Below are 15,137 nucleotides of genomic sequence, written 5' to 3'. Positions count from 1 at the left end.
AAAAGCATTTGGACTTATCCTGGCTTAGAACTGGAAGATCAGTAGTGAATTTCACATGCATTATCTTTACTGTGTAAAGACAATACTATAAAAATGAAGCTATAAATTACCTTCAGAACAGGTTTTTAGACTTAAAAAATCTCCCCTTGAAAAAATATTCATGCCCTGTTTACTCACAAATTAGAAAATCTTATTCACCTAGTCTAGAAAACAAAGTTTCTTAAACTGTATAAATTTAAGTGCCATTTACAGGGCAAATTAAAGGACAAGTAGCAGCACATTACAGTAACTGAACCAGAAAGGAAATTCAAGCTAGCCCTGGTCTTCTCTTCAGCCATTATCAGGTGTTTCCAGTGAAAGATTACTTTCATATACTTCAAAACAGTATTAAAGCCAGAAATCAGTCATTTTTAATAATGGGATTAAGTATCAAAAATGCACCATACATTCTAAAGACAAATGTCTTTAATTTTTTCTTTTATTAACCTAGTAGTTTATACTGACTCCAAGTCTTTCGGGCGAATAATTTCAGCTCCTTTTTTTTTGCGACAGAGTCTCGCTCTGTGGCCCAGGCTGGGGTGCAATGACGTGATCTCAGCTCACTGTAACCTCCGCCTCCCAGGTTCAAGAGATTCTCCTAGCTCAGCCGCCCGAGTAGCTGGGATTACAGGTGTTTGCCACCAGGCGCGGCTAATTTTTGTATTTTTAGTAGAGATGGGGTTTCAACATGTTGGTCAGGCTGGTCTCGAACTCCTGACCTCATGTGATCTGCCCGCCTCTGCCTACCAGAGTGCTGGGATTACAGGCGCGAGCCACCACACCCGGCCAATTTCAGCTTTTTTAAAGAAAAAGTGGTAGGATAATGCACTGGGAAGAATGAAAGAAATAGTAATTAACCCCAGTACATTAACTGGCTACATAACCTCAGACAAATCACTCAATCTTCAATCTCCCTTTCTGCATCTGTAATATACCTCTGGGACTACTAATAAAGTTGATTAAAGTAACAGAACTCTGAGGTGCTATGTTTCAATATACATTCATTACTACTGCACAGTGAGTACAGATTTTGGTTGACTTTTCCTGTATTCATGGGACTTCCTAAGCTGAAATAAATAAGCACAATAGTAATTCCAGTGTTACTGTCACCTGGTGTGACTTTTAATCTTTTCACCACTGGATCCTGTCTATCCTGAAGTTAAACTACTTTTTACTAGGAAAATATGATGTGTATCGCAGGGAATTTTGTTGAAACAATTATTCTAAGGGAAGTCTTTGCCTATAAAAGCATTTATCACAAAAAAGCTTCTTTATACATGTTTTAAAAGATACTCAAACTAAAAAAAACAAAAAAACAAAAAAAACCTTGGAAATAATTTAGAGTAAGACAGTTAAAAACACAGCTACTTTATTTGCTGTTTTCATGTCATACTTTTTTAAAAAAACTTCCTTGTTTGTTGTTGTAGGTATCTTTCCATTCCTGATTACAAAATACAACTTTATGTATTAACTATTAAAGTATTTTTATGAACTTTCAAGGAACATAAATTTTATTAATATGTTATATATGAAAACTAAAGAAAATACTATCTATAAAATGTGACACAGCAATACATACAACAGCAAGGCAAAGTGCCCCATATTCCAGGCGTAAAAGTTTACCTTCAGGTTACAGGGTGCAATGGTGAAGAGATGGGCCTTGGAGCCCTAGGGCTCTCACTGCCACCCTGGACACTATGTTTGATTACCTGTCAAAATCATCATCTTCTAGTTCATCTGCATTTGCCCAGTCCTCATCTTCTTCCAAATCAACCATCATTGCTAACATCTGAGGAACTAAAGTAAACAATTATTTCACATCTGAAGACTGTGACTTTATTTTACCCATACCACTATTTATAAACAAGAATTTTAATATTTCACTTTGCCTCTAAGAGAGTAAGACAGAACAATTATTTGTCTGTGCCCCCAAAACCTGGTTTGTTAAATTTTAACCTTTTGTCATATTTGCTTTTATCTTTTCTTTAAAAAGTAACATTCATAAGTCAAACCCTCCTATGAAATTCCCAAATCCAATTACATTCTCCCCCGGTCACCAGAGGTAAGAAGCAACATCACAAAACAGATGTTTCACATTCCTCAATTGTTTTTTTCACACTTGAACTACAGATCTATATCTCTATACAAAATTACAGTACTATTTCAAGATTCGATTTTTTTATATAATAAATGGTTTCATAATATATGCAGCTTGGCAATTTGCTTTTTTCTCAACACATAAGCATTTCAATTTAATTAATAGCATTCCATTATATAAACATACTACCCACTGTCCAGCTGATAAACATTTTAGTTGTTTCCAATTTCTTCCTCCTATAAAATTTGCTTTGATGAGATTATTACATCTTCTCTCTGACAAGCATGAGTCTAGGCATGAAATCGTTATTACTACCTTCAAATAGTACTAAAAAATTACCAAGCAAGGCCAGGCGCAGTGGCTTATGCCTATAATCCCAGCACTTTGGGAGGCCAAGGCGGGCAGATCACAAGGTCAGGAGATCGAGACCATCCTGGCTAACATGGTGAAACCCCAAATACAAAAAAATTAGCCGGGCCTGGTGGCGGACGCCTGTAATCCCAGCTACTCGGGAGGCTGAGGCAGGAGAATGGCATGAACCTGGGAGGTGGAGCTTGCTGTGAGCCAAGATCACATGAGCCACTGCACTCCAGCCTGGGCGACAGAGTGAGACTCCATCTCAAAAAAAAAAAAAAATAATAATAATAATAATAATTACCAAACAAGCTGTGCTCTGCACAGCTGTTGCAGAAACTATGTGAGGTTTCAGTGGAGGTCTGTATTATTTCACAAAAATGTGTGAAGTGCCCTGTGGCCGGAATAAGCGTCCTCTTGGTTCTACATCTTTCATCAACAATTGATATTGTCAAACTTTTGGGCAACTTGTATTCCACAATAACACTGGTTTTTATTGAGACTTAGCAGGGTCCATTAGATATCTCAGATCCCTCTTTTATGAATTTCCTGGCTGGGCCTGCTGGTGCACACCTGTTATCCCAGCACTTTGGGAGGCTGAGGTGGGAGGATCCCTTGAGCCCAGGAGTTCAAGATCAGCCTGGGCAACATGGTAAAACCCTATCTCTACCAAAAAACAAAAATTAGCCAGGTGTGGTGGCATGTGCCTGTAGTCCCAGCTACCTGGGAGGCTGCAGTGAGCTGAGATCACGTCACTGCACTCTAGCCTGGGTGACAGAGCGAGACCCCGTCTTAAACAAAAAAAGCAATGAATTTCCTCTTCTCAGCCTTTGTGTATTCTCTAGATAACAAAACTGTTGATTGTGTGCACTGTAATTATTTTCTTCCAGTCTGTGGCTTTTCAGTTCGTTTATGGTATATCTGATTGGTCAAAAAACTGTTTTAACATTTACAAATTTGGCAATGTTTACATCAATGGTTTGTGATTCAGTCTTAAAATGCTTCAGTCTTAAAATGCAGTCTTAATCTACTATTAAGCATTACTTATAAAATGTATCTGTAATATTTAGTTCTTAATTTAATTTTTTTAACTAGTTCTAGTGTGCAAGGTGATATTCAGGTCTTCAGTAGAACCCAAATTATTTTTTTTAATAAGCTGTCTAGAGTTGAAATTTTTTCTCCATAGAAATAACCAGTTATATTCTCAACTCTTAAGTGGGAGCTGAGCTATGAGGATGCAAAGGCATAATAATGATACAATGGACTCTGGGGACTCAGGGGAAAGGTGGGGAGGGGAGTGAGGGATAAAAGACTAAACACTGGGTACAGCGTACACTGCTCCCGTCATGGATGCACCAAAATCACAAAAATCACCACTAAACCAAACACCACCTGTTCCCCATAAACCTATTTAAAAAAAAAAAAAAAAAAATGAACCAGTTATTCCAGCAACTTTTTTTTTTTTTGAGACAGGGTCTCGCTCTGTCACCCAGGCTGGAGTGCAATGGTGTGATCTTGGCTCACCGCAGCTTTGACCTCTTGGGCTCCAGCAATCCTCCATCTCAGTCTCCTGAGTAGCTGGAATCACAGGCGTGTGCCACCATGCCCGACTAATTTTTGTATTTTTGGCAGAGACAGGGTTTTGTCACGTTGCCCAGGCTGGTCTCAAACTCAGGAGGACACGCGATTTGCCCACCTTGGCTTTCCAAAGTGCTGGGATTACAGGCCTGAGCCAGTATGTGGGGTCCTAAGAACTTTCGATCAATTATCTTTTTAAAAATGGCTTTGTTCCCAGGTGAGTGGATCCTCTCCTACACTCTATCCTTTGTTCCATCCAATCCATTGTCAACACCCGCATCATCAATGCATTCTAAATTCACAGAGTTGATGGGGCAAGATCTCCACTTTATTTGTCAAAATTGTCTTGGCTACTCCAGGCCCTATGTTCTTTCAGAAGAATTTCAGGATCGTTCTATCATAACCCTAGATTAATTTGAGAACTGACACTTCGTTCTTCTATTAGTCTTTCAATATGTTATTCAACATTCTCCATATAAGTCTTATATACCTTTTGATTTATTCCCAGTTACTACAACTCATGCCTATAAAATTTTCTAAGTGATTACTACGTATAATGGAACACTTACAATAAAATGCTCTCATATCTAAGGATCTTGCTTAACCCTTTGATTAGCAGTTTACCTGTTTAGTCTTTAAAATTTTTTGTAGACGATAACCTCATAGCCTACAAATAAGCAATACTTTTGTTTCTAATTCTTTTTTTTTGAGACAAGTTTCGCTCTTGTTGCCCAAGCTGAAGTACAATGGTGCAATCTGGGATCACTGCAATCTCCGCCTCCTGGATTCAAGCAATTCTCCTGCCTCAGACTCCTGAGTAGCTGGGATTACAGGCGTGCACCATCACACCTAGCTAATTTTTTGTGTTTTTAGTAGAAACGGGGTTTTAGCATGTTAGCCAGGCTGGTCTCGAACTCCTGACCTCAGGTGATCTGCCTGCCTCAGCCTCCCGAAGTCCTGGGATTACAGGCATGAGTCACCGCACCCGGCCATCGTTTCTAATTCTTGTAACTTATTTTTATCTCTTAATGCATCAGCTGGGGCAGTCAGTACAACACGAACAGTGATAAAGGAGATATTTTTCTTGTTCCTGACTTTAATGGGAATGTTTCTAAAATTCCAACCACTACCTCAGTGTAAGACAAAAGGTAGGTACCACTACGAAATAAATCTGGTGATGTATTTACCCTCTAAATTAAGTGTTCAAGTACTCATTAGCTCATTAAGAAATGGCTAGGCCAGAAAATGATCAGGTTAGTTCTCAAGTCCTTATCCCAGCACAATGAAACTTTAAAGTAGTATTTCCATAGCACAATAGCCATTTAAGTTTCTGCTGCAATGAGGGTCTATAAAACAAAAGCAATGTAATATAGTGAACAGAGCCACGACTAGAGTGTTAGACCTTGTTCTAATCCTATCTTCACTGGTAACACACATTATTTTGGTTTGCAGTTCGCTACTGTATATCTATATATCCCTGCTGAATTGTTTTTGACTGTATTAACTGTGCCCAATATTTAACATATAAATGATAAGAGTCTGTCACGGTTCACTCTAGAAATGTTATTTTTAACACCAGATTTCAGGGTGCCTGCAAAGTCTTAAAGGCATAATCACAATGTGGGGGTCCACGCTTGCATGTATTGAGATGCATTTTCCCAAATTCATCTGATTCTAAAAGGGTATTCATTATATTCTCAACAATCTGAGAAATTATACAACCCTCAGCAAATTTATCCAAAAATTTGGCCACGTTACACATAAACTATCTGAAGACTGTTGACTTACTAGTCTGTGCAACAATATTGGTATGTTTTCTTAACATAGCAGCTGCAGTCTCAGAGAGGGTGACAATCACTTCAAGGGCAAGCTGGCGTTGCATATTGTTGAGGCTAGTGTCTCCACACAACTACAAAGAAGACATATTTGTATACATTTAATAGTTTAGATTAGTCCCTGCAAATAACAAACAGAACGTTTACTAACGTACTTAATTTACCTTTAGACTTAGCTGTAGAGTTGCTTCCAAGTGAGGACGCAAATACTTTGGAACAGTATCTGCAATCTCAACAAGGGATTTTAGGACAGAATCATCATTCTGGTAGCACGAGTCATTTACAGCCTAGAAAAGATGAAATAGAAAGTCTGTGTTGAAGATTCACTTTACGATGCCTCCTTAGCCAAAACATTCCTAAGATGCTGACAATAGAGAAATATTACTAAACTATTTTTCACTAAGTAATTTAGCAATCTATATTATGCAAATGTTCTACCTGCAGGCACATATATACCTTCCTTTCAATGGATGTTAACTAGAAACATACAAAACAGACTTACATTTAAGTCAAAATGAAAATCAGTGAAACTATAATAACCATTATAATACTTAAGGCTGCCAAGGAATTACTTTTTTATAACCAAGAGTCCCTTTCCTTTGTCCTTTTATTTTTTCAGCAATAAAGTCTCGCTCTGTCGCCCAGGCTGGAGTATGGTGGCACGACCACAGCTCACAGTACCCTCCAACTCTTGTGCCTCAGACTCCTGAGTAGCCAGGACCACATGTGTGGCCATGACACTCGGCTCTTCTGTCCTTTCTTATATCCATGTCCTAGTTGTTTTCATACGCACAGTAAGTACTAGAACCTATAAAGTGTCCAATATTACCCATTTTATTTATCTTGGATGTTAAGTCTGGTCACTGTGGTATTAAAGTATGCATTTTGTGTTTATCATTATCAATTTCAGAATAACAACTCTTAAAAGTTGTGGTAAACATTTTAACTTACTCTAAATCCAGAGGAAGAAAACCGGGATTAGATTTCAAAAGTAACTAGAGATTTCAGATAATAAACTACTAAAGCAATAATATGTTATAGTTAATGTTCTGTCACAAAACTATCTTTTAATTGTGATAGCATGGGGAGAGAAGTTTCACTAAATCCTTTAAATAAACCTTTATCATGTGGAAACCTTCAATTTTAGCTCCTCTAAATCCTCTCTAACTCAGTGGTTCTCAAGGGGAATGGTTTTCCACCCAGGAGATATTTCCTGATGGTCACACGGTTGAGGATGGGCAAAGGCCATGGATACTAAATGTCCTGACCTGAGACACAAGCACAAGGGACTTACATGATCTTCTCATTATGCATTTCACATTTGTACAAACCCCAGACATTTATAAAAAGGAAAAACTCTTTATAGTGATCTGAACCTAGAGCCTAACTCACCAATTATGTTTTGTCTGGTTTCAACAACTGTTATCCCCCCGCAGTGTAACTACTGTATCAGTCAAGAATGGATACATACAGGTGGAACATCCCAAATCCAAAATGCTCTGAAATCCTCAACTTTTTGAACACAGACACGTCACTCAAAGGAAATGCGCATTTGAGTATTTCGGATTTCTGACTTGAGATGCTCAACTGGTAAGTATAACACAAACACAGTGTTTCAAAATTTGAAAAAATTTTGAGATCCGAAACACTTCTATTCCCAAGTATTCTGAATAAGAGAGACTCACTCTCTACATTGCTTTGTTCAGAACCTTACTATTTTAGGAAATCTTATCACCAATTCTAATGGGAACTGTGGTGTTTGACTTACCAATATCTTTGTTATCAGTCCAGTTTTAGCTATTACATTTGTATAGATCACTTGGAAACCACCTAGTCTATTATGTCTTTTAGTGTAGTCTTGTCTGACCATTCACATAAGGAAAAGCAAGCCATTTTATTATATGTTTTCTTTGTAGTTCTTTATATTTAGTTAAGGCCATACATATATTCTAAAAAATTGTGCACATATATGTTACATTACTTATGCATTTCATCTTTAGAAGAGTATTTGAAAAATTACTAAAAATTGTCATAAAAAAGGAGTTTGGAGTCTGAAGATTGGGAACCACTAACTTGTACAATCTTTTAAATTTTATTTTAATTAATATAAATTTTTTTTCCCCAGGAGCATAGACTCAACTTGCCCTGAATATATACTCTATCTTGTCTAATCTTATTTTGCTTTCTGATTAAAGCAGAAAGTATCCTTAAAACATTAACATCCTTAATGATAATGTGAATTAACCATAAACTTACATTATAATACAAACTTACACACCCTGTAGTTAAGAGTAGTTTCTCCTTATGTAAAATGGACCTTAAATCTCACAGGTTATTTGACTGATTTAACGGAAATAATCTACATGACCATATATTCAATAATAAGCATATAACTGCTTACACCATTTACTTTACAGGAAAATTTTATAAGTATAAATATTTAAGAGACTAAAAATGTCTTTCAAAGGCAGTAACCATAAGCTCAATGGAGACTGAGATCTGCATGTTTTGTTCACTCTTGTATCCCCAGTGCCAGAACATAATAAGCAATATGAATTTATTGCTTATAAATATTCATATATAAATTCATAATAAGCAATATGAATTTATTGCATAAATGATTGAATGCATTAAAGAACCAAGTAAGGTATAATTATGATTTATTCTATACTGTTTTCATACCTGTAGAAATCCTGGTAGCAAGTCTGCAAAATGTTTGAACAGAGCAACATTATGCTCATTTGCAAGTATAAATGCAGCTGTAGCTCTAGCAGATAAAGTTCTAATCTAAAATGAAGAGGAAAAAATGTCAAGTATGAGAAATTTTTGATAAATGCAAATTCAAGCTTTCTTACTCAAGATCAAATTATTCTTTATCAGTAAAACTGGTGTTTACATTTTTTTTTTTTTTTTTTTGAGACGGAGTCTCGCTCTGTCGCCCAGGCTGGAGTGCAGTGGCCGGATCTCAGCTCACTGCAAGCTCCACCTCCCGGGTTCACGCCATTCTCCTGCCTCAGCCTCCCGAGTAGCTGGGACTACAGGCGCCTGCCACCTCGCCCGGCTAGTTTTTTGTATTTTTTAGTAGAGACGGGGTTTCACCATGTTAGCCAGGATGGTCTCGATCTCCTGACCTCGTGATCCACCCGTCTCGGCCTCCCAAAGTGCTGGGATTACAGGCTTGAGCCACCGCGTCCGGCCGGTGTTTACATTTTAAAGTATAAAAGTAAAAACCTCCTAATATACTAATTTCTTTCACAAATTAGATTAAAATAGATGGCAATATTAATAGGATTAAAATTATTTACCGACGGGTGTTCCTGATCTTGCATACACTGAACTAACATCCGTTTGATGACGTCTAAATAGTGCTGCTGCTGGTTCCCAAAAATTCCAGGGAAGTTCCTAAAAGATAATCCAAACATTCTTTAAAAGCTACATTATATTAATATCTTGGTAAAGTATGAGCTAGAATCTCTAATGAACTGTTTGTTTACCTGACTCAGTACGCATTAATCCATAGGTTGAACATCATCTACCCATTTTCTAAGCAATCCTGTTTTTGGGTTAAGTGAATGAAAACATACTGGAGAAGTCTGGGCTGGGAGTAGAGGCTACTCAACAGCCCATTCCCAGCTACATGCTTTTATCCTTATTACTCTGTCTCAGTCGAAAGCTGACCTGGAGTGCAGGATGGGACAAGAGCAACCACAGGTTTTCAGATGAAAACTACAGTAACTATGCTCTCTGACCATCTGCATTCTCTAATCTGAATTACTGATATTAACAAAGATACATAAGACAACTAAAGTAGAAAATGATATAATGCCTAAAATGTGTATGATCTTGATCACATTTTAGGTGTAGTAGAAAAATATAACACAGTGGGGCAAAGAATAATCACTTAATTCTAAACTTAGACTATTTGTTTATAAATATACATGTTTGTTAAAATATTATAAAATTTGGCCACAGAAGATCCAGAAAACATAATGGGGATTCACCTGCATTCTCCTTCTCCTCTTCAAGACACCATTATTAATGTGGTTTTTGAAAAGCTACATTCAGTATTGTGTTAATCTCCAAATAAACGAGAGGAAACTGTTCAATAAAACTTTCAGAATCATAAAAGACAAAGAGAAAGCAAGCAAGCCGTAGAGAACCTTTGTGTACAAAAAAGATCACAACGTGAAATAAAAGGCCCTTTAAAAAAATTTTTGCTTCCAATACAAATACAAACAAAGCTTATGTAAAGGCATTATTTTCATTTTAAGTATAAAGTTAAATTAGGCTAAAATAATCAATTAAAAGGTGTTTAGGGCATTCATGAAATCAAATGTCTCAAAAAACTAGATGAATGTATATACCAGAAAATGTGAAGGGCAGCTTCCCGCAGTCCCACATTTTGAGAGCTGACCGAATCAAAAAGGAACTTCAAACCTTCGGGCCACTGGTTATTGCCATCTTCATCTAAAAGTAAAGAAATCCAGACATGAAGTGTGTAAGTCAGAACTTCAATATTATAGGAGTAAATCCTTTCATTTCATAAGCCTCATTCAAAACATGGCGTAGCGAAAAATGTCACTTTTGCCATTTTTAAGAACTCCATAACATTCTGTCCTTTAGCCATAAAAATGGCATCATAATCGTGTTAAAAAAAAAAAAAAACCAACAAACCAAACAACTCTGTATTTGGGTTAATCAGGTATCAGCAGAGGTTCTTTCTTTTGAGATGGAGTTTCGCTCTTTTACCCAGGCTGCAGTGCAATGGCGTGATCTTGGCTCACTGCAACCTCCACATCCAGGGTTCAAGCGATTCTCCTACCTCAGCCTCCTGAGTAGCTGGGATTACAGGCACCTGACACCATGCCTGGCTAATTTTTATATTTTCAGCAGAGACGAGGTTTTGCCATGTTGGCCAGGCTGGTCTCAAACTCCTGACCTCGGGTGATCCAACTGCCTCTGCCTCCCAAAGTACTAGGATTACAGGCATGAGTCACCGCGCCTGGCCCGCAGAGGTTATTTCTAAGGAGTGGAATTTGAAGAGAAGGCAGCACTTTTAACTGTACAAATATCTGATTGCTTGACTCCTTTATATATACCATTGTCATTAAAGAGTTGAAAAAGTAGGCAAAGCTAGTATTTGGTGGCAAGGTCTTGAAATCAAAGTAACGATTACTTTGGAACTTGAGAAGAAATCAGGGTTAGAATCTCAGGACTCACACAGGGTGCTCACACTTTGCAGTTTGGTGCAAATAGTGCCAGAGGATGTTATTAATATGTTTATTATTTAACAAGATTAGGAGATTTTAAATAATACTTTATAATAAAAATGAGTGACCACAAAAATCTACTGTGCCATTTATGAGACTATGGTTAGATTGTTGCAAAGACCTTAAGAGTTACACAACTCACAGATGAATTACAGATGTTTTCTTTTTAAACTTCCCCCCATATTTGAACTCTTGTGAAATGACAAGTGTGCTGCTAAGCTGACATTAAATGTCTCTTCAACCTAAAGATGATACTTTGAGGGGAAATAAAATAGTAGCTTAAAAAAAATCTATGAGAGCACTTTGAACACTTTGGAAAGGTTTGCATTGTTAAGTGTTTCTGAATAAGAAATGATGTCACCTATAAAAATTCATATCTACATACTTAAAACTGGAAAGTAGTTTTCTGAACAATTTAAAAATATTCAAAATTAGGGCCAGGTGCTATGGCTCATGCCTATAATCTCAGCACTTAGGGAGCCCAAGGTGGGCAGACCATTTGAGGTTAGGCATTCAAGACTAGCCTGACCAACAGGGTGAAAGCCAGTTGGCACCATCTCTACTAAAAAAATACAAAAATTGCTGGGCGTATGGGAGGCTGAGGCAGGAGAATCACTTGAACTCGGGAGGTGGAGGTTGCAGTAAGCCGTGATCACACCACTGCACTCAAGCCAGGGCAACAGAGCAAAACTCTGTCTAAAAAAATTAATCTGAACTCATCTAAAATATAAAGAACTGACACATTCCCCATTAGTTTCTAAGAAATGGTTGATATAAGAAAGCATACAATCTGCTAGCTGAATTGAACAAGAACTTACTGCATTACTGGTTGATGAGATTTTAAAATTAGTGTCATAATGTACTAAGCTCAATCAATAATAATGTTCCATTTAACCTTGATCTTCATTTCAACTATTAAAAATGCCATCTAAACAAGCTGCACTTACAATCACACTTATAAATGCCTGTCCAAAAAAAAAAAAAAGAAAGTGGTGGCCACACTCTCGAGCAGGAAGTACAAAGATGAGTGGGACAAAACCCGAGACACCATGGAAGCTGTCATGGCCCTGGAGAAGAACTTGAACCAGGAACCAGGCCCTTTTGGATCTTCATGCCCTGGGTTCTGCCTGCACAGATTCCCATCTCTGTGACTTCTTGGAGAGCCACTTCCTAGATGAGGAAGTGAAACTCATTAAGATGGGTGACCATGTGACCAACCTCCACAGGCTAGCTGGCTCCTAGGTTGAGCTGGGCAAGTGTCTCTTCAAAGGCTCATCATCAAACAACACTAAAAGCCCAGGAACCTCTGAGGGTCCCCCTCAAACTATCAGGGCTTCTGTCTGAGCCTCTCCCTCCAGCCACCACGCTGGAGACCTCTCCCAAGCCCTAGACCAAATGGAAATAAAGCTTTTTGCAGCAAGATAAAAAAGTAGCATGTTCAATTACATTATTATTATTTTTAGTTGGCCAAAAAGGATTTTTACCTTTAGTAAAATGCATTTTATGATGTTTGCCTTTTACCTCACTTAAAAAAATATTTTTTGGGCAATAAAAATGTACACAGTAGGCTGGGCACAGTGGCTCACAACTATAATCCTATCACTTTGGGAGGCTGAGATGGACAGATCACCTAAAGTCGGGAGTTCCAGACCAGCCTGACCAACATGGAGAAACCCTAAAAATACAAAAAAATATTAGCCGGGAGTGGTGGTGCATGCCACCAGCTAATTCCAGCTACTCAGGAGGCTGAGGCAGGAAAATCACTTGAACCTGGGAGGCAGAGGTTGTGGTGAGCTAAGATCGCACCATTGCACTCCAGCCTGGGCAGTAAGAGTGAAACACTGTCTCTTAAAAAAAAAACAAAAACAAAACAAAGAAAAGACATAGTATATGGCTGCATAACAGTATATGTATATATTTATCAGCATACATATACAACAGCAAAAGCACTGGAGTCACTGATTTTTAGTTCAACTGGCAAGTTTAATGTACAAAGTAGGTTATACCATTAATTAGCCCGTGCTTCTAAAACATTATAGATTTAGAAGGAAATATAACTGTCCATTTTCAAGCAAATTACAAAATTACTTTTCCACATGGATTTTTTTGTTTTTTTTTTTGAGACAGAATCTTGTTTTGTTGCCCAGGCTGGAGTGCAGTGGCATGATCACGGCTTACTGCAGTCTCCAGCTTCTGGGGTGCTCTCCCATCTCAGCCTCCCAAGTAACTGGGACTACAGGTGCACACCATCATGCCCACTAATTTTTTGTAGAGATGGGGTTTTGCCATGTTGCCCAGGCTCGTCTTGAACTGCTGGACCCAAGCGATGTGCCCACCCTGGCCTCCTAAAGTGCTGAGATTACAGACGTGAGCCACTGTGCCTAGCCTCACATGGGTACTTTGAATACCAATAGTAAGTCCTATGACTGGATTTCACAAACATCTGTCTGTAATTTCTGGCTCTAAATGCAAAATCCACAAGCACACTCATTTTAAACAGAATAAATGCTACTCAGGTACTTATGAGTCTTACTCTAAGATTCCACTAAAAAAAAAAAAAAGGAAGGATATACCCATGTTTTTGGTAACATGAGTGCACCTGCATACACACCTATTAAATTCCTGGCCAGTTCTGCCGCAATATCACAAACTTTTTTCCTCATACTAGATTGTGTTTCCATCTGAATAATCATGAGTAGCTCACTCTTGATGGCAGTCTGAACATCAGAGGGAAGTGTTGGATAGACTTCATCAAATGCAGAGGACAAGAGACGTCTTAGGAGAACGGCGGCCATTTGTCTAGCCTATAAATAGATAACATTGTTAATAACTAGATTCACTCTGCCATTGATGTATTTCACTATTGTATTTTTATATTTCAAAAGCGCCTTGCTAATTTTCTAAAGAAGTAAATATAACTATTTCTAATTACATTATCTATTACATAGACTTATTTTCTTAGTGCCACAAAATAAGCCATTTGTACTCAAGGTGAGGAGAACTCCTAATCACATTACAATTCAATTAGGAACACATATCTTAGCAATGACAAACCTGTCTTTAATCCCTATTTTTAACACATTATTTGGGAGAAAAACAAAACTTAAATTGTAAACCCTATAATGAATGCTCTTTTCCTACCTCTCTGTCTGGTCTCATTCTAGAATATCAAGTGCCTTTCCCACCCAACCTTAGGCTCCCAGACTGACTTAACTTGTTACATAACTGCCCTTTGATTAACATCTTAGATAAAATGCTTCTTTCATGCAAACAAACATTACAAGTTCCCAATACCTAAAAAGTGCTAATCCATCTCAACATGTGTATTCTCGGATTTTCATTTTCAAATCTGTGTAGTTAAGTTTGGCATTTTCTGTATAACATTTCTTGAGATTATCAAAAGAAAAGCTAAGACAAATGCCATACTCAAATTTTATCAAATCGAACCAATAAACTATTGGGAATACTGCACCTAACCTTTCCTGCTCTTGATTTCTCCAAGTTGATGTTACTCATTATCACTATAATTACTTTGGGAATTTGACCAACAAAAAATGTTAAGCTATACAAATAAAATTGATAATTTTTTTTCTCCACTACTTTTCACTGAAAAATCTTTTTATTGAAACATTTATGGTAGGTAGAAACCTTTACAAATACTTAACATGTTCTAGAAATAATTCAAAGTGGTTACAATTCTTATAAAAGTGGTTAAAACTCACGTGCAATTCTTCCCACACATATACCAAAAACTAAAGATATAATCAAGATGCTGTCACTAATTCACAATAATCATCTAATTCTTAAATCAAGTTAAGATTTAAATAAGGCGGCCGGGCGCGGTGGCTCAAGCCTGTAATCCCAGCACTTTGGGAGGCCGAGACGGGCGGATCATGAGGTCAGGAGATCGAGACCATCCTAGCTAACCTGGTGAAACTCCGTCTCTACTAAAAAATACAAAAA

General features: G+C 37.6%; 1 protein-coding gene across 5 annotated transcripts in view; it reads right to left on the bottom strand.

The window, feature by feature from the left end:
• The window catches only part of IPO5 (importin 5), a 69,415-nt gene that overhangs the window by 23,793 nt on the left and 30,485 nt on the right, over positions 1–15,137 (bottom strand). For all 5 annotated transcript variants that reach the window (XM_003914015.3, XM_017951373.3, XM_017951374.2 and 2 more), the window contains 7 exons: positions 13,786–13,978; positions 10,269–10,371; positions 9,210–9,306; positions 8,587–8,691; positions 6,069–6,191; positions 5,858–5,978; positions 1,749–1,836 (listed from right to left, as the gene is read on the bottom strand). In XM_003914015.3, coding sequence (XP_003914064.1) covers positions 1,749–1,836; positions 5,858–5,978; positions 6,069–6,191; positions 8,587–8,691; positions 9,210–9,306; positions 10,269–10,371; positions 13,786–13,978 — 830 coding nt within the window. The remainder of the gene's footprint in view (positions 1–1,748; positions 1,837–5,857; positions 5,979–6,068; positions 6,192–8,586; positions 8,692–9,209; positions 9,307–10,268; positions 10,372–13,785; positions 13,979–15,137) is intronic.

This window comes from Papio anubis, chromosome 15 (assembly GCF_008728515.1).
Source record: "Papio anubis isolate 15944 chromosome 15, Panubis1.0, whole genome shotgun sequence".
NCBI classification, from domain to species: Eukaryota; Metazoa; Chordata; class Mammalia; order Primates; family Cercopithecidae; genus Papio; species Papio anubis.
Note: the sequence above shows the minus strand (reverse complement) of the source record. Positions and strands in the feature narration are given on the sequence as shown.